This window comes from Podarcis raffonei, chromosome 17 (assembly GCF_027172205.1).
Source record: "Podarcis raffonei isolate rPodRaf1 chromosome 17, rPodRaf1.pri, whole genome shotgun sequence".
Classification (NCBI taxonomy): domain Eukaryota; kingdom Metazoa; phylum Chordata; class Lepidosauria; order Squamata; family Lacertidae; genus Podarcis; species Podarcis raffonei.
In genome coordinates this window covers 1,233,142-1,258,236 of record NC_070618.1, presented here as the reverse complement: position 1 = coordinate 1,258,236, position 25,095 = coordinate 1,233,142, and the positions used below count along the sequence as shown (strand labels likewise).

The window sequence follows — 25,095 nt, the reverse complement described above, 5'->3', positions numbered from 1 at the left end:
TTTGTTGAAAGAAAAATATCCACAATCCTGCTGAATTAAAGAAACAAGAAAGCAGCACCCTGCTATAAAATACTGCCATCTATCCCTGACATGCAGATGCTTACCTGAACCTGAGGGGACTGAAGAAAAGTTAGCATCAAAGGCAGGAGTCCCTGCTCTAATTTGGGTCTTACTTCCTGTGGGAAAAAGCTTCCTTTTTTAGCTTTTGAACATTTTAAAAGGGCAACTGGTTGGTTTTCAAGTCAATGGAGCATGAGGCTTCTGTGTGCAATTGAGTGCTTGATTTGACCTGGAAGGGTGTCCAGGGGGACAATTTAGCCACCGCTAGCCTGAAATATAACAATGCTAAAACCTTTCTGCAGTCTCTCTCTCTCAACAACTCTTCAACCAACAACACTACAGAGTTATCCTCAGCCCAACCTGCAATGAGGAGATAAAAGCAACGGATAATAATGCACAGTTCTTGTAAGCTGCTCTCTCAGCTTTGGCGCAACCTGCAGTGGGGGTCCAGTACCTCATGGCAACACTGTGAGGTTTTTGTAGGCCGGGGTGGGTAGAAGCTAGATTGGGATTTATCAGTAGATAGATTGGTAGATTGCCGGATGATTTGCGAGAGATCATCCCAAGTTTCCAACTCCCAATGGCAGACTGAGGCAGCCATCTTGGGCAGCAGAATCCCAAAGGGCAGCAATGGGTTCCGGCGAGATCTTGCCGCCCCGGCCACTTCTCCTGGATTCTCCCATGGCCTGCTACCACTGCTGCTGCCAGAGAAGCAAGGGGAAGCGGACCTCTTGCGATCCCTTGCCTTAACCCAGAACCTGCAGCCACGCAACCCCAGTAAGCCTCAGGCAGCAAAACAGGACAGGCCATCCCTGCCCAATGGTTGAATGATGTTGTTGTTTAGTCGTTTCGTCATGTCCGACTCTTCATGATCCCCTGGACCAGAGCACGCCAGGCCCTCCGGTCTTCCACTGCCTCCCGCAGTTTGGGCAAACTCATGCTGGTAGCTTCGAGAACACTGTCCCACCATCTCGTCCTCTGTCGCCCCCTTCTCCTTGTGCCCTCCATCTTTCCCAACATCAGGGTCTTTTCCAGGGAGTCTTCTCTTCTCATGAGGTGGCCAAAGTCTTGGAGCCTCAGCTTCAGGATCTGTCCTTCCAGTGAGCACTCAGGGCTGATTTCCTGAAGAATGGATACGTTTGATCTTCTTGCAGTCCATGGGACTCTCCAGAGTCTCCTCCAGCACCAGAATTCAAAAGCATCCATTCTTCGGCGATCATCCTTCTTTATGGTCCAGCTCTCACTTCCATACATCACTATTGAGGAAACCATAGCTTGAACTATACGGACCTTTGTTGATAGTCAACCTTTTTATACCTACCACCCACTAATGCATCTTTCTTGAAGGTAAAATTCCTTACCGCCCTCCTGGAATCCTGAAACACCCACTAGTGGGCTGTAGGGACCAGGTTGACAACCCCTGACTTAGAGCATTCTCCCATGCAGTGATTATTATTTTTGTGCTATGTTATTCTTTCTAAGCCTTTCTGAAATGCACACTTTATGGCAAACTTCCTCTCATTATCAATATATTCTTGTTACAGCTGTGTGCCTCTTAGCAGCTCCTTGTGCTTCTAGCCATTGTTACAATGGGATTCTTGGGGTGTAAAGACACTTAATTTGATTATACTAAGATGCAGGATCCTTCCAGCGCTCAACTAACATCCACATTGTAGGATCACAATGTAGACAAAAGAAATCAGCAATTTGAAAGATAACCAATGTCAGTGGGTAAATTATCACAGCTTCACTATATAAAACATACACAATAATACATATATTCCAGTCGTGGGAGCCAGAGGCGGTGCCAGATATAGGGCGATGAAGGTGGTTTCCCTGCACAGGGCTCACAAAATTGAGAAGATCCATAAATGAGAAGTTCCATTTGGGGGGAGCCATATTTATTTTGCCCTCACACAAAGTAAGTCTGCCCCTGCCAGGGGGAGAATATAACAGGGCCATCTACCACCAGCTATGAGAAGGTTTCTGATTAAATGCTGGTGTTTTTATTTAGCCAGTTTGGAAGAATTTGTAACTTGAGAGGCAGGATATGAATATTTGAATAAGAATAGTGATGGTGAAGCATGAGACTTCTCTGTAGCTGATTGCACAAAATTATGCTGGTCGGGGAAAACCTTTAGTCATTTAGTATTATTCATTCATTTCATGGCTTTTCTTCATACTTTTTCACTTTTGAGGCCCATGCTTATCAATTCCAAACATGTTGGTAAGCCTGTCAATACCAATGGCTCTTAATCAGCTGTGTTGTCTACAATTCTTCATTTCTGTGAGAAAATATAACTTGGGAGAAGTGGTGGCCCAAAATGAAATGCCATCCATGGCAAATATTCACAGGTGCAGAGGTCATATATTCTCACAGGAAGGCAAAAGAAAATTGAAAAAAGTTTTCCTTTCTCTTTGGATGTGTAATATAGACTTTTCTTTTTTATATACCCATGCCAGAAAGCAAAAGAAATTACCTAAGTGCCAGTTCACATGTAATTTAAGTAATACTGATTTTCAGTCATAAATGTAATTACCCATTTATCTTGCATTTCAGTACTTTAGTTTGACGTTGTTGGTGAACATCTCAAAAACAAATCCCTCAGGTCCTCAGTGTGTGTTAAAATGTAAAATTGCCAGATGTCATAGGTATACAGAAGCAATGGCTACTTTAATGCATTTCTCTTCATGTGCGCATGCAAAATCAATTTTTGAAGCTGAAAAATGGGGTTTCCTTCTCATGTATATTGCCATTTGATTGCTTAGGTGCGTAAAGAATATGGGAAATGCCTGCGTACGCATTGCTGTAGCGGGAAAAGTACAGAGAGCTCCATTGGCTCAGGAAAAACATCTGGGTCACGGACACCAGGACGATATTCCACAGGCTCACAGGTAAGTAGTTTCCTTTGGCTTGAAGGGGGGTCTGGAGAGTTTGTCCTGCCAATATAGTTTAGTGCTGAGGCATAATCATTATACCTCCGTCTAGTATCTGAGAACCTAGCTCTGCTTATGGTTATGACACCGCCAGGTTGTGGTTGCACTTTTATTGCTAGAGGGAGATTATTTGAGTTGGATGTGATATTCTCCACTGAAGATTGCATCCCTACTACCCATAATGTGTGGAATTACTTCCCCCAAGCCATGTCATCATCACATCAAATCTTCTCATCACCACCTTCCTACACAATTGACTGTCACTTTCAGGTGAGTTGAAAAATATGACCTGATGATGATGCTGATGATCTAGAGAACTATTTCTACAAAACATTTTGGCACTGTTTTCACACCCTCCAAGTGTCCCTATTTTCCAGGGACGTCCCTGATTTTAGAGAAACTGTCCCGATTTCTGATTTGATCCCGGAATTTCCTACTTTTCCTTAGGATGTCCCTATTTTCTTTGGATAAATGTTGGAGGGTATGGAGTTATTCGACCCCTGAGCCATCTGAAGCCAATCCTGCATTTCTTAATGTTTAATGTTTTATTATATTTTTATATATGTTGGAAGCTGCCCAGAGTGACTGGGGCAACCCAGTAAGATGTGTGGGGCATAAATAGTAAAATTAGCATTATGGAATGGGATGTCCCTATTTTCATTGGAGAAAAGTTGGAGGGTATGTGTTTTGGAAATCGAAGCTGCTTTATCCATGTATATCTGTCAACGTCCTCAGGTCAGGCCAGGGTTGAGAGCATTGTTGTGAAGCAATATATGCATTTGATGAAATATATAGTTTATTAATCCTCCTTTCCTGGGGTCCAGCCCCCACTCCTGTTATAAGTGCTCCAATAAATCCTAACTCTAACTGACCCTCTGTGTTTATAATGAGCAGATCTTATTTTCTGGTACTTGAGCCTGGGAAATCTATGTCCACATGTTATATGCAACCTGAAATTCCGTTAGCATTTTCTGCCCCACTCTTTTTTAAAAGTAAAATATATTGAGTGAAGATGGGCAGGCGCATCTCTTTATTTTAGTGCATATTTAAGTCAACCCATGCACATTCACTCTAATGTTCAGCATGCCAAATCACATACTTCATTCATTTTTTAATGATTGGGAACATAGAGGACCGTTAGGTTTTTCTAGTATCTTTAAACACCCACTTTACTTTTAACTGAGTGTAGGTCAGGCTATGAATACATCAAACAATGGGTAGAAAAGAGCCTTCAGAAATGCTTGGACCATAGTAGTGAAATTCAGGCTGTGATCTTTTATTTACCGTATTTTTCGCCCTATAGGACGCACTTTTTCCCCTCCAAAAATGAAGGGGAAATCTGGGTGCGTCCTATGGGGCGAATGCAGGCTTTCGCTGCAGCTTGGAGAGCGAGAGCGGTCGGTGCGCACCAACCCCTCTCGCTCTCCAGGCTTCAGGAAGACATCCACAGCCTAGGCAGCCCTGCGGGAGGTCCCGCAGGGATGTCTAGGCTGCGGATAGCAACCTGCTTCCCGGAGCTTCGGGCGCTCTGCTTTCAGGGCGCCCGGTGCTTCGGGAACACATCCACAGCCTAGGCAGCCCTGCGGGAGGTCCCGCAGGGATGTCTAGGCTGCGGATAGCAGCCTGCTTCCCAGAGCGTCGGGCGCCCTGAAAGGAGAGCGCCCGGCGCTTCGGGAACACATCCCCACGCTGCGGATAGCAGCCTGCCGCCCGGCGGGCAGGGCGCCCTGAAGCAGAGCACCCCTTGCGCCGGACAGACATCCGCAGCGTGGGGAGCCCTGCAGGAGTTCCCCGCAGGGCTCCCCACGCTGTGGATAGCAGCCTGCCGTCCAGCGCGTGGGGCACCCTGAAGCAGAGCGCCCCGCGCGCCGGACAGACATCGGCCAGCCCCACAAGCTCGGGGGACAGCAGAGAGGCGCAGCGCCGCCATCTCGCTGTTCCTCGACCTGGTTCGGTTTCCCCGACCTGCTTTTGGGGGGGAAATAAAGGGAAAAAAATTTCCTTTATTTCCCCCCCCCCCAAGAAACTACGTGCGTCCTATGGGACGGAGCGTCCTATGGGACGAAAAGTACGGTATTTATAAAATTTACCCTGAACCATGGCTACTTTGAAGAGCATTATTCTACTCAGCCCTATTCAAGGGTGGGCACTGCTCAAACACATTGTAAATTTCAGAAGCATTTAAAGAAGATGAACTTTTGATTGGTAGAGATTACTTGGGAGGAACTGGATCATAGGTGAGAAGGGCGAGAAGGAGTTTACTAAAGATAAAGAAGACTTGCAGACCTTTTACACACCCACAAATTTAAGGGTGTGTGGCAGGGATTGCATGCTATCGAATTTGGTTTCACATATTGTTCTTTTTGTATTGACTGAAAGCTCTTGTTACATGGAGTTTGCCAAGCTACCATAGGCTTCCGAAAGATCTCAGTCCAATGTGCTGGTCTAGATATCGTTTCAGATTCATGGCCCAGTATGCAGTTCTCCTATTTGGTATTTTAATTCAGACCTATGAACCCATCAGAGCACTGTGCAAATCCACCATGGTAGACTGGCAGAATATTTAGATCTTAAGGCTGAAAGTGCTCATTAGTCTGCAGTGCCATGAAGTTGGTGCTTCAGGGGCTGGCAACTAGTGAATCTATCCAACTGAGAAAGATTTCCTTCCGCTACGTATCTGATTACAGTAAGAAGTTAGAGAGAAGACATAAATCTTCCAGATCCTATAGGGTCAATAGAGTCTTTGAAGGTAAACAGGGGTCTCTTAAAGCCTTAGAAACTGGAAGATATTTGAACCAAAAGTGTTGTGAGTTTGGGAATAAGAACTCAAAATTATTGGCCTCAATTTGGTCTATGAAATGGGAAAGGATTTAGGACCTGAGGTGTCAGGGATTAGCAGGGCTCTGAATAGTATGGGATAGAGGCAGGAGACCAGGGGAGTGACTCAGGAGAGTGGACCAGTGATGGATGGCGTTTGGTGCTACTTGCAAGGCAGGAGCCAGGACAGGAGGAGGAGGAAGAGTCAGGGCAGTCTGGGTAGAAGGAAGGCACGCAAGATGTGGTGGAAGAAACATATATGGGGGAAGAATGGGAGTCAGATCACTTGAGTCAAATGTGGCATGGCATTGGTATTACTGTACACCAGTTTGAATGGTCCACATTCAGGGTAGCGGTAATGCTCTGTTGATGGAAATGCAATGAAAGGTGTACCTACTGGCACCTCCAACGGACCTGCCCAGCAGTAAAAAATCTTCTGGGAACAGGTAGTTGTAGAGATTAATGCCATCACAGGGCACAGTGTGGTTTTGGGTTCCTAAGTTAGGTTTATTATCTCTATTTGAGGGAGCAAATGCTGACTTTTTGGAAAACTTTTAATAGTTTCATTGGAATATCTTCATATCTGGTTATTTCATTGGGCTGGAAAGATGCTTCATCACTTTAGAGAACTGGTACAAAAAACCCCCCCTTTCTTTATTGCAATTTCTAAGAAAATCATTAATTATTTGTGCACCTTAAGAGAACAAGCAGAACCAATATAGAATTTTAGGTTGCCCATGAATGATCAACCTTTCTGGTTTCTTATACTCCATAATATGAATATGGAGAAATTTGCAACAACTTGTATATTTGCATATATTTGTACATTTCATTCAATGTTATTCTTACTTTACCCCTGATCGTATAGTTCTTATTTGAATTCAGACAGCATGTATTTGTCTTTGGTCTGTGTAATATAAAATCTAACTTACATAATTATTTTTAAGTATTTATAAAATTTATTTAAAAAAATACTTAAATATTGCTAACATATGGAAGGCATATAAGTGGTGTGCAGCAAATACGAAATCACAATAAACGTAAGTAAAATATAAAAACAGACAATGTCATAGGGAACTGGCCAGTCTTCGGGATGAGGAGATGGTAGCAATATACAGAAATGCCCCTATTTTGATCTCTGAAATGTTGGAGAGTCTGCCATTTTCCTCCTCCTATTGGTGGATTTAAATCCTATTTTCAGGCACCGCAGTGGATTTTTGCTCCCAGGCGGCTTTTGCACCTATATTTAATCAGTCAGCCTGGTGCTTGAACTGAAATCTGTCCACCTCCATCTAATGTTTTTGCAACACTCTGGGGGTTACATACCCTTCTTTGAAAACTCTGACCTTAGCTTGTTTACTCTGAGTTACTGAGAACACACTCCATTATCTGCTTCTAGTGCCAGGTTTAGCTTTTTATGCAGTAATGCACAGAAACAGATTTATGAAGGGCAGTTCATATAAAACACTGCAGCTTACAACTTAATCAATAGAAAGGAAACACAAATTCAGTCTGTGCTGCTAATAGATGTAATTATATCTGACACCTCACCAATTTAGCTTTGAACTAAAACACACAGGGAGTAACCATTAAATTCTTAGTAAGGCTGTTGTGACCTGCATCTGTGTAATAGAGGCAACATGCTTAATTCATACCCAAATATGTCAGCTGAGAGATGTTTCTTCTGGTGTCTGGAGTGGCTGTCACAGCACAAACACTTATCTCAGAACAAATTCAAAGTCTCAAGAAGCTGGGCCCAAAAGACAGTTCTAAAATGCCTTAGATAAACCAAAACAGCTGTGGCAAGTCGCTTCTACGAGGGAACAAACGCACAAGCCATCAAAACATTTAAACGGCATCAAATGTTTGTGAGAAGCAGGTTTTGCAAGGCACTTAGAAGACAGTAATGAAGGTCCATCATGGCAAAGATGATCCAGAAGGAAGTTCCACAATAATCGCCCTTTCGAAGGGCGTATGGGGCACATGGGGAAGATCTTGAGAGGGAACAGTTGTGGATCTTGGGGTCTCAAATTTCAGCAGCACCCTGTGCATTGCCAAACTTTGGCCCCACCCCGGAGTCTGACTTTCCATTCTATCTAATAGTTGCAGTGCCCTCGAGGCTCCGCGCCCAGTTGGACTGGTCACACTCCCCGAAATCTGCCTCTGCAGGGAAGGGGGTCCTTCAGTCAGGTTGTTGGTATCTTAGAATTGTGTATTGTGAGCTGGCTTAGATAAATTTTAAATAGAAAAGTTAAATATAATTTTAATTTGATACTTTATTAGATCAATTTTTATTTATAAGGATATAAGTAATAAAAGAAAAGGGTGGGGAAGTGTGAGAAATAAAGGTGCAAAAATAATACTGTAGGTAAAATCAGTACATTTCGCTTCATTGTTCTATAGAAATAAATGGTGTTATACTCCTAAAGCAAATGTAGTTATTCATAACGTACTGCATTCTTTATAAACACATTCCAGATTTCACCAGATTCGTCCAAACAAAGTCTACAAGCAATCTGTTCATAAGTTGCAAGTGTTGTCTTTTCATTGACCCATTGATTAAAGCAGGGGTCAGCAAACTTTTTCAGCAGGGGGCTGGTCCACTGACCCTCAAACCTTGTGGGCGGCCGGACTAGAAAAGAAAAAGAAAAAGAAAAGAACAAATTCCTATGCCCCACAAATAACCCAGAGATGCATTTTAAATAAAAGGACACATTCTACTCATGTAAAAACACACTGATTCCCGGACCATCCATGGGCCGGATTCAGAAGGCAGTTGGGCTGGATCCGGTCCCCGGGTCTTAGTTTGCCTACCCATGGATTAAAGGGAATCTTATTTTCCTTCTTCCGGTTCATCAATATCAGTCTCTTTTGGCCAGAGCCTTCTCAGCTTCTGAGACACCCGCAATACTGGAGCAGCTGTATTTGAAACTAAAAATCTAATGATCACTTTTTATAGATATTTATTATCCATAAATAAGTTTGATGTGCAGACTTTATGTGGAATATATATATATATATTAAGATTAAATAAATGCTAGGAGTTACACCAGTCCATCCCAGGTTAAATATTGTCATGAGCAGGGGTCAGCAAACTTTTTCAGCATGGAGCTGGACCACTGTCCCTCAGACCTTGTGGGGGGCCGGATTATATTTTGGGGCGGGGAATGAATGAATTCCTATGCCCCACAAATAACCCAGAGATGCATTTAAAATAAAAGGACACATTCTACTCATGTAAAAACACGCTGATTTCCTGACCGTCTGCGGGCCGGATTGAGAAGGCGATTGGGCCAGATCTCGCCCCTGGGTCTTAGTTTGCCTACACATGGTCATGAATATAGAAGCATAGGAATTTTAGCTGCATGTTGAGGGGAAAAAGGAAGGTGTGATCTTGCTGCTGGGTTTGGACTCCAAGCTAGACCCAAAGTCTGTTAGCAGTTCCTGGATCTTGCCAGAAAGGAACCAGCCAATATGTAGCATCCTGTACTTGCACCTTTTGTAAGTAAAATTTTAAATAAAATAACATTGTTCAAATCATACAATTATCATGTTTAAGAAGCCGTGAAGTTACTCAAAAAAACTTATGTTTGTAGATATGTGAGATGTAGTCTGTCAATAATAAAAATAGCCCAATTATGAACAAGTATGTTACAGAATTGCCCCTCCCTTTTATCCTGTTATTAAAGAAGTTTAGAAGAGATGGCATGCGATTTATTTCCCCACTCAGCAAATGTGGGAATATCTGTGACTGTCCAAAATTTTGCGCAGACATTTCAGGCTGAAGGAATCATATACAGTGGAACCTCAGTTGTCGAATATAATCCTTTCCCAAAGACCGAAACGTTTAACATCCGAGGCGCAAAGGGCGGTGAGAAGATTCAATTGAGAAAATTGAGAAGCTGTTCGGCTTCCGAGGCGCGTTCAAAAACGGAAGCAATTACTTCTGGGTTTTCGGCGTTCGAAAACCGAAACATTCGGTTAATAATAAACAGAGTATGTGCTTAGTGAAAGTAAAAATATTAAGAAGTCCAAAGAAGGATGTAACCCACTCAGTCGTCTTCGCAGTTACCACATTAATCTTCTGCTGGCATTTCTACATATAGAGCATCACATGACGCAAAATTATCTTATTCCTTTTTACATTTCCAGAATGAGGTTTTATGTTCCTGTAATCTTATATATTTTATGGCTACATTATGTAGTTTATTACTCTACCTTCTAGTCATGCACTTAAAAAACAATTCTCTCATAGTCTAGAACATAACAAGGTTTTTTCACAGTAATTCTAAAACTATTCCCAAATATCAAAATGAGTAATTTCATAAAATGCTGCCTTGCAGACAATCATAACTCTTTACCTTTGATCCATTTCTTCATGAAAACTCCATAAAATCTGATATATTTTAGGAACAAGATTTTTATCTAAATTGTTAACCCTGATCAGTTAATTTCTGAATCCGACTTCAGTGACGGGTTGACGTATGGTGATGGCTGCTCATTCATCATAGTGGTGTTATCGTTATATAATCAGATTTTCATGGCCCTGGTTTTGATATACCAAAAAAGATAGCACATATTGTTCATATTATAAAGGAACCCAGTTCTCCACTGAGTTTAAAATTCCCGCAAAATATTAAAGCTGCTGTTAATGATTTAACTTGACTACTTCTCCTTCCAAATTTATCCTAGATTCTAAGCAAATTTTATGAGGTGCTTAGATTGCATTTCTCCCTGCCAATAGCAAGAGATCTGCTTTGCACCGTCCGTGAGTTCTTAAACAGTCTTAAACATGAGGTTGCAAAGCAGCTCCAATCTTCATGAGTCCACTTCACATAGCTGTTCAAATTTATAATGTGTCCCACCTAGAGAAAAACCAGTTTTTTTCTGTTTTTTCCCCAAAGCCGTTCCCACTTGGGGGGAAAGTGTGTGGAATATTCAAACTATATCAAACTGTTTTTGTTTTGTTTTTTTTCATTTTTTTCTGGGGTTTTTCCAGGCCTTCCCATCTCTAGCCCCACCAAACACCCTGGGCTTATATGCCTTTGCTTAACTTGGCTCAGTGTTCTTTTAGCCATTACTTTTTTTTTTAAGGGAAGAATTCGCATGAAACTTCAGGCGCATTCATACAGCTCCTCCATATTCAGAGGCATGTATTTCTGAGTGCTTGAGGCAGACAAGAAGTTTCAATCTATTGAATCTTACAGTTGAGTCACTGTTCTCCAGTTGCATGACAGGAACACTGGCTGTATGTAGGGAACGGTACATTTCTGGCATCTTGGCTACCCTTAGAAGCAAATACAGTTGTACCTTGGTTTTGGAACAGCTTCGTTCTCGGATGATTTGGCTCCCAAATTATCAAAACTCGGAAGTGAGTGTTCTGGTTTGTGAACTCTTTTTGGAAGCCATCTGACAGGGCTTCTGCAGCTTCCGATTGGCTGCAAGAGCTTCCTGCAGCCAATCAGAAGCCGTGCTTTGGTTGTGCCCAAAACTCACAAACTTTGGTTTCCAAATGTTTTGGAAGTCGGACTCACAGAACTTTCTGGGCACATCCCTTTCAGCTTTTGATCCAGTCCCATTATCAGTGATTTGCGCTTTAGTATATAGTCTGCATTTAAAGGCTTTCAAAATAGAAGCTCATTGTTGTAGGCCTCTTTGTGAGCTTTTGGGTGGAATCAGGATTCTGGACAAAGCAGATTCATGTTCTGCTATATGCAAGGGGTGACTGACAATTCATACAGTTCTCACTATCTGAACACAATGCATTCTCAGAAAATTGTCTCTTAGGCAAGAGTTTGCATAAAGAGTCAACCATTTCCATGGTTTCCTATGGGGAAAATTCTAATGTGTTCCCAAGCACCTAATTTTGACCACAAAATGATAGGGAAACCCTCTGAAACCTTGCAAGAAGCAAACAAAGAAGGTGAAAAAATGCTCTTACTTGTCTGATCTCTCCCCTCCCTCCCACCATGGTTTGTGGCGAAACAGATGCTGCAAACCAGCAAAAAAAAAAAAACAGAAAGAAAGGCCTGTTTAAGACTGCTTATTTGTTTACAGTACTGCACACAGGTCCAGCTATTTGGATATCTGACTCTGTGATGTGTATAGCAAGGTTTGGGTACTAATTCCTCATGTTTGGATAAGTGAATTTTCATACAAGAAGTGTCTAGATAGCGGGACCTGCATGTATGTACAGGTGATTGGGAGTTGTACTCAAAACCATCTGGGAAGCAGAAGGTTGGCAGAGGCTGCTGTACATGCTCCGCTTGAGATTCACTTTCTGCCCCTTCCTTTTGCCCTTCTCCAGAGTCGCATTCGCAGGATGTGGAATGACACTGTCCGAAAGCAATCTGAGTCATCCTTCATCACTGGTGATATAAACAGTTCAGCGTCACTTAACAGAGGTAATTATGGACTTATCAGATATGTATGACCTTTGTAATTACTAAGGAATCTAAACGGCAATGCTTTGTCGACCTTGAAATGTGCTGCACCTCGTTCCTTTGGATTCAATTATGTCCATGGAGAATTTTAAAAAGTGCTTTATGCACTGTTTTTCATTAAGCGAAAATGATTTTTTAAAAATGTTTATTAGTTTTTAGCATGTGTTTTCACAAATATTGCTGCGGTTGCAGCAGGGATTTGGGGGGAAGGCAGGGAGTGAAGCAGAATATTTCTATAGTCAACTTCTGGTGCCAAGAAATGGAGGTTGTCAAGCTTCATTGGTAGCAATGAAATGGGCAATTATGGAGTGATATAGTCTGCTAAGTGTTGTTATCCCAGGTAAAAAGCAATTTGGAAGGCTTTGTAAAGGTTAAAAACTTCTGCATAATGTGTACCCAGACCATCATCCCCTGTGTCCAAAATGGATGCCTCTCAGCTCTCCAGAGGACTGTGGGAAATTCTCTGCTTAAAATGTGATGAGGAGAACCAGGCTCAAAATTGGGTTCAGAAATCTAGGGAAATAAGTTGATCTATTCAGGCCCAATACACACCCTGCCACATCCCTGATGATCTGGCAACACTCATTCTCAGTGATCCTTCCTTCTGATTCTCCTACCCTGCTGCTATAGCAGCTGCAATGGTGGAATAAAGGAAAGGGAGGAGGGCTTTCTCGCCTCACTCTTTTCTGGCCTACCACAGGCTTCCCCGGCTGCATGCGAGGTGCCAGGAGCCCTGGGAAATGATGTTTTCCCAGTGATACTGACACCTGTCAGTGATGCTGGGAAAGCTACTTTCCCGGTGGTCCTGGTCACCTGCTGATGGAGCCACAAAGATGGTAAGTGGGACAGGGAAGGGTTTTGAGTAGTGGCAAATCAGCGCAGAAGGCAAAACCATCTAAAAGCTCTTGTCATTTGGGGGGGGGGGTCAAAAGCCAGGTGAGGGCAAAATTCACCACTGCTGTCCAGCTCTTCTCCCAGCATCTGCCAGCTGCCATTTTCCTGATGCCCTCAGGAATGATGAAGTTGTTTCTCTCATATTAGCCATGCATCTCAATCTCCGCTTTTCGGGTGTGCAAATGAGGGCATCATCACTTAACCTGGAGAGATGAAGGTTTTTGGAGAGAGGGTTGATAGTGATCTTTGAGTTGGATTAAAATTTGAACCAGATATGAGTTTTTGGCACCATAATCCAGCCTCATCTTTGAAATGAGCATTACGAGCTGAGTGAATTTGGATTTCCAAGCTTAGAAATTAGGCAGCAGCTGAATAGTGTTATAAGAAATGCACGTCTTTGGAATAGTTTTATCACCTTTGTCAACACAAGCGTGAAATGTTTAGCAAAGGCACTTCCTACTAGCACCAGATTGCGGCTCGAAGATCCCATCTGTTAACAGCTCTGAAGCGACCACAAAAAATATCAAGAGGCAGCTTCTCTACATTGTTCCTCCTCTGCCCCCTCACACTCATCCCTTCCAATCTTCCAAACAAATAGGCTCCTTGTTTCGCTCTGCAACACTTGAGGAGGAAAAGGGGGACATAGGAGAGCCCCCTCTGCTTGTCACAGAAACCAGTGCTTAGGTGGAATTTTCAGGTTGTGATCTGGCAACCCTACTCTTTCTATAATTTCAGGGGGGACCCTAAAATGTGTTGTTGTTTTTTCTGGGCATCATATTGGAAAATGTGTGTTAGTCCCTTTCAAGGCAATGCTTTGGCGACCCTTATGTGCTGTTTCCTAAACATATCCACTGTCAAATTAAGGTAGAGAGAAATTTAAGGCTACTGTGGATGAAACATGGCCAGAGGTGAGAGGATCACACACTCCTTCTGAAGAGCAAACCACTCTTCCTCCACCAACCGTAAGCACATTTAACGCTAAGAGAAACCAGTCTCAGATTGGCGATGCTTGTGGTAGCTCCCAGCAATTAAAATATCAAATACCAAACATAACACAGCACAAGTTAGCGACCATAAACAAAACAAGAACACAATGAAGCTGATCAGGCCAGCTAAGGAGCTTTGTGCTCAGGAGGGGGGAGGACAGAGGCAGTACCCCCCCCCCACTCCTACTTCCCTTGCCAAGGTGCTGTCTACTTTCATTTGTTTTTGTTTTTCACATATTTTTATTCAGTTTTATAACGACAGACAGATTGCAGAAAAAGAAACAGAAGATAGGTTGTCACAACTGCCAGTAAGGAAATGCAGTACGCAGCTATATAATCTATTAAATCAATAATAAAACAAACCAAGAGGAAAAGGATGTGTGGTCTCTAGCATTTGCATAGGAGTCCACAGTCCAAATCAAAACAATTACCATTTGTTTTTATTTCAAAAAAGAAGTTAGGCAGCAAAATTAAGCGGTACTAAATCCAGACGTTCACATTCACCTGTGGTCCCTGTTGCTCCTGAGCCACTTTGTTTGTATATGAAATAAAATTAAACCAAATAGCAAAGCATTGCTCTCAAAGTGGCCGCTGGGCACTTTGAACTTATGCAATCCCCCCGCCTCTTTCACTGGTGAGGTATCACAGTACAGTCGTACCTTGGTTTTCGAACAGCTTAGATGACGAACAAATCAGCTCTCGACGCCGCAAACCCGGAAGTGACTGTTCCAGTTTGCAAACTATTTTTGGAAGCCAAACATCTCACGGGGCTTCCGATTGGCTGCAGGAGCTTCCTGCAGCCAATCAGAAGCCACGCTTTGGTTTCCGAAAGTTTTGGAAGTCAAACGGACTTGCGCAACATTTTCCATTCGACTTCCAAGGTACAACTGTCCTGGTAGTTTTCACAAAGTGCTGCTCATGGCGCGCACTGTATAGAACACAATGCTTATTTACCACAGCATTCCATGTGACATGCCCCTGTGAACCGCAATAGAAAGTGGGAGGGTCTTTAGTCATGTGTACGGCATAGACTTTCTTTTCTTTTTTTATTCAAGTACATGCATGCATACATACCTTCCCATCTCCGCAGACAAGTTAATATAAATTAATGGTGCAATCCCTCCTGGATATAAAAGAAATACTCTGTAGTGGAATCTATTCCCCCACCAGTAGGAACCCTGTTATCCCCAACGGCCCCTGGTAAAGATGGGCTTCTTCTCTCTCCGCTAGCATTTTTGGGGATATTTAGCCAGTCTCCCCCCCCCCCCAATGTGAGTTAATGAATAGATCATTCCCCGACCTGGCCACAGTGATCCATGCGACAGTCACCTCCAGGCTTGACTACTGTAATTCGCTCCATGCGGGGCTGCCCTTGAAGCTGTCCCAGAAACTCCAGCAGGTGCAGAATGCTGCAGCGAGGCTCCTCACGGGGTCTCTGCCATGGGAGCATATTCACCCAGTGCTTTTCCAGCTGCACTGGCTCCCGGTGGAGTACAGGGTCAGATTGAAGGTGCTGCTTTTGACCTTTAAAGCCCTTCACGGCCTAGGACCCTCGTACCTACGGGACCGCCTCTCCCAGTATGCCCCACGGAAAGCCTCAAGGTCGATAAATAGCAACACCCTAGTGTTGCCCTAAGGAAGTTAGATTAGCCTCAACCAGAGTCAGGGCCTTTTCAGCACTGGCCCCAACTTGGTGGAACGCTCTGCCTCATGAGACCAGGGCCCTGCAGGATCTGATTTCTTTCCGCAGGGCCTATAAGACAGAGTTGTTCCGCCTGGCCTTGGCTTGGAGTCAATTTGATTCCATCCCCCCTTTCTTTTTTCCTTTCTCCCTCGGTGAAGAGGCTGCATCCTAATGTTTTAGTGTTGTATTTTAATCTTTTTTAAACTTGTATTTTAATCAACTTGTTTTTATTATTGGTTGTTAGCCGCCCTGAGCCCAGTCTTGGCTGGGGAGGGCGGGGTATAAATAAAAAATTATTATTATTATTATTATTATTATTATTATTATTATTCTCCTTTTTACTTGCATGGAAGGGGAGAGCGAAAGAAAGCCTTCACTGGCTGCTGCTGGTGGGGAAATCACACCAAAAAACCCATACACAATAGTTCTCTCAGCCCAAGGATCCCTGGTGTGAGATGCAGCCTTTTCGTGCTCAGTAAGGGCCTGGGCTGGGCTGGGGAACTGTGCTCCTGAGAGAAGGGCATTAAATTGGGAATATCACAATCATAGTCATGCCCCTCCTTGCCTGGAAAGTGAAGGTTTGGGGAACTGGCTTTCAGTCGAAGCACATGTGTGCGGACGTACAAAAGAGTGCATTGAGAAGTAGCCTAGAAAACAAAAGAAACGCTGTCCTGCAAGGTCAAAGCCACTTGCACTGAAAAGAGTAATAAAACAGTAGGTGGCTGGTTCATCTGGAAATCGACAGTGCAGGAGCAATAACATGCTGTGGGTTAAACCACAGAGCCTAGAACTTGCCGATCGTAAGGTTGGCGGTTCAAATCCCCGCGACGGGCTGAGCTCCCGTTGCTCGGTCCCTGCTCCTGCCAACCTAGGAGTTCGAAAGCACGTCAGAGTGCAAGTAGATAAATAGGTACCACTCTGGCGGGAAGGGAAACGGCGTTTCCGTGCGCTGCTCTGGTTCACCAGAAGCGGCTTAATCATGCTGGCCACATGACCCGGAAGCTGTACGCCGGCTCCCTCGGCCAGTAAAGCGAGATGAGCGCCACAACCCCAGAGTCGGTCACGACTGGACCTAATGGTCAGGGGTCCCTTTACCTTTACCTTAGGTGGCTGGAAATCGACAGTGCAGGAGCAATAACACAATAAGTAAAGAGATAGCCAGGCTGCAACAGGTTGGGGAATGTATGGCATGAAAATGATGGGGAAGTAAAAGTACAGAGGGGCGAGGAGAGAGAAGGCTACTGGGATCGGACCCAAGCTTTTCTGAAAACTCTCAACCCCTAATATTTAATTAATATTTAAATCTCCCTCTACATGAGCTGTGGCCTTTTTAAAAAGGAGACAGGCATTTTTTATATAAAAATCCCCCATGCTTTCGGTAATTTCTTCTTCAGGTTAGGAAAGGTATTTGACTGTGTCCACACATTTCACTGTGCACTTACTGTGTGTTTCCGGTGCTTGGATTTTTTTCATCAAAAATGCACATGTAGCTTTGGTTTGGAAATACTACAGTTTCATAGAATTGTAGAGTTGGAAGGGACCCCGTGGGTCATCTAGTCCAACCCCCTGCAATGCAGGAAACTCAGCTAAAACATCCAGTTTGATGCAGTTGTTTCTCAACTCAGCTTCACACTGTTTTGATTCTGTTTATTTATTTGATTCTGTTTGTTTTGATTCTGTTTATTTATTACACTGGTTTTCCCCTGCCCCCATTTAGTTAACCACCCTTGGTGATGAGTGGGCAATAAATACATTTAAATAACCAAAGAGGTCCCAGACTGCCCAGAGGCCTGTAGGCCTAGCTACCGAGAATATTGTGCGGCTGATCATGGAGTTGGTACTTAGGAGAAGGGGAGGGGAAGCAGAATGATATATATAGATATATAGATATACCGTCCTTCTAGCTGGGTATCCCCAGCCACTCTGGGCAGCTCCCAACAGAATATTAAAACATGATAAAACATCAAGCATTAAAAGCTTCCCTAAACAAGGCTGCCTTCAGATGTCTTCTAAAAGTCTGGTAGTTGTTGTTCTCTTTGACATCTGGTGGGAGGGCGTTCCACAGGGCGGGTGCCACTACCGAGAAGGCCCTCTGCCTGGTTCCCTGTAGCTTTGCTTCTCGCAGAGAGGGAACCCCCAGAAGGTCCTCAGAGCTGGACCTCAGTGTCTGGGCAGAACGATGGGGGTGGAGACACTCCTTCAGGTATACTGGACCGAGGCCGTTTAGGGCTTTAAAGGTCAGCACCAACACTTTGAACTGTGCTCAGAAACGTACTGGGAGCCAATGTAGGTCTTTCAAGACCGGTGTTATATGATTGGTCCTTAAGCCAGTCCAAGGTGTCTCCAGTCAAGATGTGAACACCTTTGCATGGGGTGAAGACATTCCTGCCCTATCCACTCCCCTTGGTGTGCACACAAACAGAAACTGGTCTGATACTAATTAAGATATGTTGATGTGAACAGCTAGGGGTCTGGGAAGCAATGTGAAGCACACTGCGGAAAAATAACAACTTCAGGCTCATCCTGACTTAACTGGTGGTGATATGAACACCCATTTCGTCTGAAGAAAACACAAACTCTAAACCTTCTTCTCTTCTTCGTATCTAAACTGAAATATCTCCACCAATAGCATTTTAATTAATTCTGATTCTCTCACGAGAGAAAAGTGTGTTGTTGTTTTTTAAAAGCTATGACTGTCTCACTGTAGCCCCAATCCTGATCAGGCCCACCTGCAATTGGAAATTGGCAATAGCAACCTTGAATGTATAAATATTTGACTAAATATTTAAAGTATTTTATGCGATCTGCAAAGACATAATCTGAAACTTAAACAGGAAAAAGGAATAGAGTGTTATGGCAACTGTATTTATATATAATCAGTTTAATTTCAGTTTCATGTACATTCTCTCATAATGAGTCGAGCAAATTAATCTCAAATTCAAACAGTGGGAATCTGAGTCTGAAAGAAAATTAAAATTCATAACCTAATACCATGATTTCCATCCCAAGTGAAACCTGAGTGTTTTCAGAATGAGGGCTCCCACCACCTCGTCTTCTCTCCAAATATAATTAAGCTGTCGTTTGTGCTGCTGAAACAATATACAGCAAAGCTAACTTAGCAGGGATACCTGGAGGCAGGTGGGGGTGTGGGTGTTATTTTTAGGCAGTCTTTAAAATGATCCACTGATGAAGGCATATTTTCAAACTTCAGTATCAAAATTTACATTTGGTCACTCTGCTTCTACCTAAAAACATGGGGAGCCGTTCATTTACATGCTTTTTCTCTTTAAAAGAGTGTTGTTTTTGTAAGGCTTAATTAGGGGTTGGTCTTTAATTTCTCTCTACATCTCATGCTGATGTATCCCGTGACATTTGATACAGCCAGGGTGACACCAAAAGGGTTTGCTCTGTGGTGGTGCCGTCTCTTTGAACATCCCAATGATTAGCTTGCTGGGGGCTTTCACAAAAGCTGGAAAAATATTTATTTAGGAGGGCATTCACACTGATAAATGTCATTTTACTGGGACGTGATCCAATTAAAGTGAAGGACATGTTCCGGAACGATAGCTTTTAAATATATAAAAGAAATATGCTAATTAGGCTAGCTGTGTTGAGATTTTTAGATTTTAAACGGATTTGTTTTAATTATGGTATTGTTACAAGCCCCTCGCTTCCCAGTATTATAGGGTTTCCTTTACAGAAGAGAGCGCAGGACTGTTGTGCTGTTTTTGTAGTGTTTTCTTTATTTGGAAATATACCAAGAGAGTATAGTGGGAGCAAACCGTCCTCCTATAGAAGATCCCAAGACAGCAATTTCTGCAGCCCTTTCAAGGCTGCACCACCAGGTCTAGTTTACTCAAGAAACCCTTGGTTGTCTTTCATGCTGTATGAAAATTGCCAATGAGAAGTTTATGGCTTTTATCACGCCCATTTTGACATGCTTATTCGCAGAGGGTCACTTATTCACTCACTTATTGGCAGAGGGTCGCTTATTCGCTCATGGGTCACTGCTCAGCTCCTCCTTCTGTAGAGAGTTGGGCATGGATGGGAATCACAGCCATGCCACACTCAGCCCGAATGGATATAAACATCACCGAACAGGATGCATAAATTCCCAGCAACCTGGTTTCTCCACACTCTCCCAGCTGCTGTGTAAATCACAGAAATAGCAAAAGCAGCAGCAAGAGAAAACAGAAGAGGAGGAGAGGCAGGGCAAAATATCTGGCTAGAAGTATCTGGCAGAGTAAGCCCAGTGATATGCTAGGGCCCCTCTCTGGAGACAAGGGTGTACTGTCTCAGGAACCCGGAAAGACTGCAATGAAAAGAGCAATCAGAGGAGTGCAGGAGGTTCTGAAAGACTCTAGAGGGCACTCCAGCCCAAGAAATAAGGTAAAAAGTACTTGGATGAGTTGAAGCGTCACTCTAGAACTCTTATTAAAAGCAGCTTGTCACCAGTGGAAGAAGCCAGGCTTCTTGTTCTGTAAACAATACCAGATCTTCTGAAACCTTATATGTCTCACTCCACTCGGCAGTGGAAGAAAAATACGGGGTTGTGCTGTGAGGGTAGCAGAAGCAGTGGCATTTCACGACTGTAAGCCGTTTTGTTCACTCCTCCCACAAAAAAAAGAAGGAGAAGCGGTGCATAAGTCTACCTGCAGGGTTTGTGCCAGAGACAAATGCCATTTAACGCGGGTGGCACTGTGGTCTAAACCACTGAGCCTCTTGGGCTTGCCAATCAGAAGGTCGGCGGTTCGAATCCCCATGACGGGGTGAGCTCCCGTTGATCTGTCCCAGCACCTGCCTACCTAGCAAATTGAAAGCACGCCAGTGCAAGTAGATAAATAGGCACTGCTGCAGCAGGAAGGTAAATAGCGTTTCCATGCGCTCTGGTTTCCGTCATGGTGTTCCGTTGCGCCAGAAGCGGTTTAGTCAACCTGGCCACGTGACCTGGAAAGCTGTCTGTGGACAAACGCTGGCTCCCTTGGCCTGAAAGCAAGATGAGCGCTGCAACCCCATAGTCGCCTTTGACTGGTCTTAATCATCTAGGGGTCCTTTACCTTACCTTTGACATCTATATAAAGCCTTTGGGAGCAGTCATCCGTAGATTTAGGGCAAGGTGTCATTAATTTGCTGCTCTATGTCTGGAGTGTCTGTCAGTTCCAAAACAGAGCCTGGGTGTAGTGGGAGGATGGATGAAGGCCAATAAACTGAATTTGAATCCTGAAAAGACAATAGCCCCTGTGAGTGATCAGTTCTTGGATCTGAAGGTTGGGGTGTTAACCTACTCTGGTAGTGTTTACACTTCCTCTGACTGAGCAAGTATGTAGTCTGAGGGATGCTCCTGGATTTGTCACTGTCATGGCAGGCCCAAGCAACATCACCAGCAGGGAATGCCTCTTGCCTGCTCCAGTTGGTTTGTCAGTAGTGATCATTCCTGGATAGGGATAGCTTCGATACAGTGATTTGTGCACTGGTAACCTCAAGACTGGATTACTACAAAAGACGTTATGTGGAGCTGCCCTTAAGGTTTGTTTGGAAACTGCAGCTCCTGCAGAATGCAGGGACCAGGTTGCTCAATGCAACTCTTCTGAAAGAGTTGCACTGGGGACCATTTAGCTACTGATCCAAGTTCAAGGTTTTACTCCTGGTTGATAAGGTTCTAAAGATCTCATAACCAGGCATTCCCAATATAGACTAACTTGGCTGTTTCCATCTGTGGAGAAAGCCCTGTTAACCCTGCCACAACCTGTAGACATCTTACCATGGTGCAGAGAAGGGCTTTCTCTGTGGTGGCACCCACCACGAGGAACAATCTCCCTGCGTTTGGTTGTTTCCACCAAGAATTGAAAATATATCTGTTTACCCCAGGCATTTCTCTAATACCAATTCCAGGTGTTTCTGCCTACAATGTTGATGTTTTAACTTGGCTTTATCAGTTGTAGGGCTACAACTTGTTTCATTTGTTTGTGAGAAGCCTCGGTTGTGTTTCTTTCAATGAAAGACTGTGTATAGACTCAATTAATAATATCCATTGATAATTTGTGCTGCGATCCTGCGCTCAGTTCCATATGCTTCACTCCACTGACCACAAGCCAACAAAAGAGTTGAGTGTAAAGAGTTTTAACTCTGTTGGGCTGTGAACTATTGGCACCATCCTTCGTTTGCTGACTCCCCAAAACAGCCGTGGATTGGTTAAATTCTTTGAGTACTGAATATTATGAATGAATCTACCCTCCTCTTCCAGAACTGTGTTTCCTACAAGGCTCCTTCCTCCCCTAGAACCATGACTCTTATCACCCATCTCCCCACTTTGGCAGCAGTGGGTGTGGGAGAGGCAGCAGAGAAGGACAAGGCAGGGGGCACCATTTTCTGTTTTGCCTCAAGTGGCAAAGCATCCCAGGCTGGCCCTGCAGGAGTAGCACAATGGGCATTTCTCCATTTTGTGATTTGATAGTGATCAAGCCTTAAAGGAAAACAAAGAGCTGCACTCTTAGGTGGCAACTCTTCTAGTTTTCCGGTTTTGGAAAATGAGCGATGCAGTGCTGTGTGAATGGGGTTGGTTTCTTTAGCATTGTGTATTCTGCACACAAACCACTCAGATAATGGGGTGGGGGGTTGCCCACAAGTTCACCTTCCCCCCAAATAAGTGGCCGTTCTTTCTGAAGACCTCACAACATGATCATTTAGTGTGATTTGAGATGTAGGCTGTGGCGTCTCACCCAATCAATCTGCGGCAGAGTTACAATTCTGTTGCTGAACCTTTCGATAGGTTCATTGATAGGCATGTAACCCGTTGCTTTGATTTTCTCAACAACATCATCCAGGAGCTTTTCCCCCCATATATGAGAAAAGATGAAACAACACCAGCTGAAGAAAATTAGTGTCTATATCACAGACACAAATGTATTGAACTTGCTCTCAGGAACATGTAACATCAATCTTGTGTTTGCCTCAGGTTTTACATCCGTTGTCCTATTTGATGCCAGCATTTCATCATGACTTGGTGTTGGAAAGGAGTTCCTTAGGGCGGGGGGTGGAAACCGGGATCTTTTAAGATCAGCCTTATTTTATCAGCCATGAAAGTTGGCCTCATTCAACATCAGTTCATAGAGACTGTGGCCTGCCCAGTCATAGAGACTGTAGGCACACCCAATCCTTTTACGTTTCAGCTTGATGTGTAGAGCTTAGCCTTGCCCAATGCTTCTGCGTCTGTTTCTTCCATAGAGGAGTTCCTGTGCAACACTTAGCATTTAGCACTGAACATTTATTTTCTTTGGCTTCAGATATATCATCCTCCAGAGCAGCCTGGCCACCATATAGAAGTCTCAAGAACATGTAGATCAGGGAACCAGGCCTCTCTTTCGAAACCTTGGGATTTCCCCCAGGCCACAGATCGCTCTCCTGTCCTGCTAAACGCCTAGCTGGAATGCCATTGAAGTGTAACATTGCCTGTTGGTTGCCTAGATGGAGAATGGAGGAGGAGGGGGGTGCGGAATGTAGAAACTTCTGATTTCTGCATGGCTGGAATATAGCCTACTGTACAAAAGGAAGAATCACATCCATTTTTGCTTTTGCCCCTTTTATGCCTCCCACCCCCCAATGATACGCCGCCCCCCAGAAGGTTGCCCACAACGGAATGTCTTGGACGCACTTTATGGCATCCTTTTTACTCCACACGGTTAATCCTGGATGGAGGTGCCATTGTATTGCCACATCTTTTTAGAGCTGGATGAACTGGAGCTGTAAGCATGTCATCCTGGTAACGTGCGTTTTAGGGAATAGTTACAACTTGGTCTGTTGTCTCTGTATGGCCGTAGTTTGCTAGAATCAATAAGAGTTTGTTTCTCTGAGGGGCATCTTGCAAGAGACTGAATGGAATGGGATGTGTAACGCAAGCAAAGGCTGAAGCTTTTCGGTGAATGTTTCCCTTCCGCTGTAGGACTGTGACAGCAGAAGAGTCCTTGGTGTTACAATAGCACCGCCAAACATTCAGCCAGAATACTTGACCTTCTCAGCCACTATATACAATTCGTTACGAAGCCACTCTGTAGGAAGGTGAGATTTCCTTTCCCTTGGTGGTAGTTCTGATAAACTTCCTTTGACATGTCAAGTTACATTTAGCTTCAGAGGTAAATCAATCACTTCAGGCAAACTGACATTAGCTTTGTAGTCAAGAGATTTTAGGCATTTCTTATGGACAAGATGGCAGAAGATGTGTAAACTCCAATTAACTGGTTCCATCTCCACTCCCACAAAGGATACAAAACTAAAATATGAAGTTTAAGACTATAGGGGCAATACAAGCTGTATCTAGGTCAAACTATATCACTGCTTAGATCAGTGGTGGATTATTTAAAATCATATTAGCCATATTAATCCATACGGCTCGGTTCCTTCAAAAGTACAATAATAAGTGATAGTCTAATTTATAAGCTCAGGGTATGTAATTGTACCAAATGTGAGTCGCTGTGTAGTGACCCCTAGAAATATGTTGTTGTTCAATTGTTTTCTTCCTTGCACTGTTCTTCTTTTGGTTTGTATTTGCAAAATAAAAAATAAAAATTATTTTTTAAAAAGTTCAGAAAGACTTTTTCCAATATAAAGATATTTTGATGCATAACATTCTTATTCCAGATTAAAAGGAAATTACAAGGTTTGAGTCTTCCATGGTTTGACTATGTTCAAACGCATCATTCATTGAACATCTAAGCTCTAATGTGCAACTAAGTGTGCAATCTTAGTTATGTCTATGCAGAAGTAACCCGCACCGAGTTCAGTGGTGCTTACTCCCAGGTAAATGTGTATAGGATTGCACCATAAGAGAAGAATCCGCTTTCAAAAATATTTATGACTATTAAGAATGACTTTTTATCTTCGATGTATAAGTTACTTTTAAAATACTGGTCTGAACCAAAGCAAGTAAAACACTTGATTGTCAGCTGCATCCAAAGTATATCAGATAATATATCTAGGAAGATCTGGGAAAATAAAGAATATAAATCATCTTCAGCAATTAGAGGAAAAGGCTTTGAAGTAACAGCAGGGTGGTATAAGACCCTAGTATTAATAAATCAATTTAATAATTATTATTCTATAATCTCTTGGAAATGTTGAAGGAGCAGAGGAGGAACTTTTGATATATAGTGGGAATTTCCCATAGCAAAAAAACCCAAAAGTGTTCTGGAAAATAATTCATATATTATTAGGAAAGATCACAGAATAGCCTCTTCCACTAGATCCATTGCTTTCTCCTGAATTACACTGTTCATTTAAT

The 25,095-nt window shown here is 43.3% G+C and overlaps 1 protein-coding gene across 1 annotated transcript in view; it reads left to right on the top strand.

Annotated features, from left to right (window-relative positions):
• Window positions 1–25,095, top strand: part of ADGRL3 (adhesion G protein-coupled receptor L3) — a 505,316-nt gene that overhangs the window by 455,032 nt on the left and 25,189 nt on the right. Inside the window, exons 23-24 of the mRNA XM_053370359.1 lie at window positions 2,830–2,955; window positions 12,122–12,218. Of these exons, the coding sequence (XP_053226334.1) occupies window positions 2,830–2,955; window positions 12,122–12,218 (223 nt within the window). The remainder of the gene's footprint in view (window positions 1–2,829; window positions 2,956–12,121; window positions 12,219–25,095) is intronic.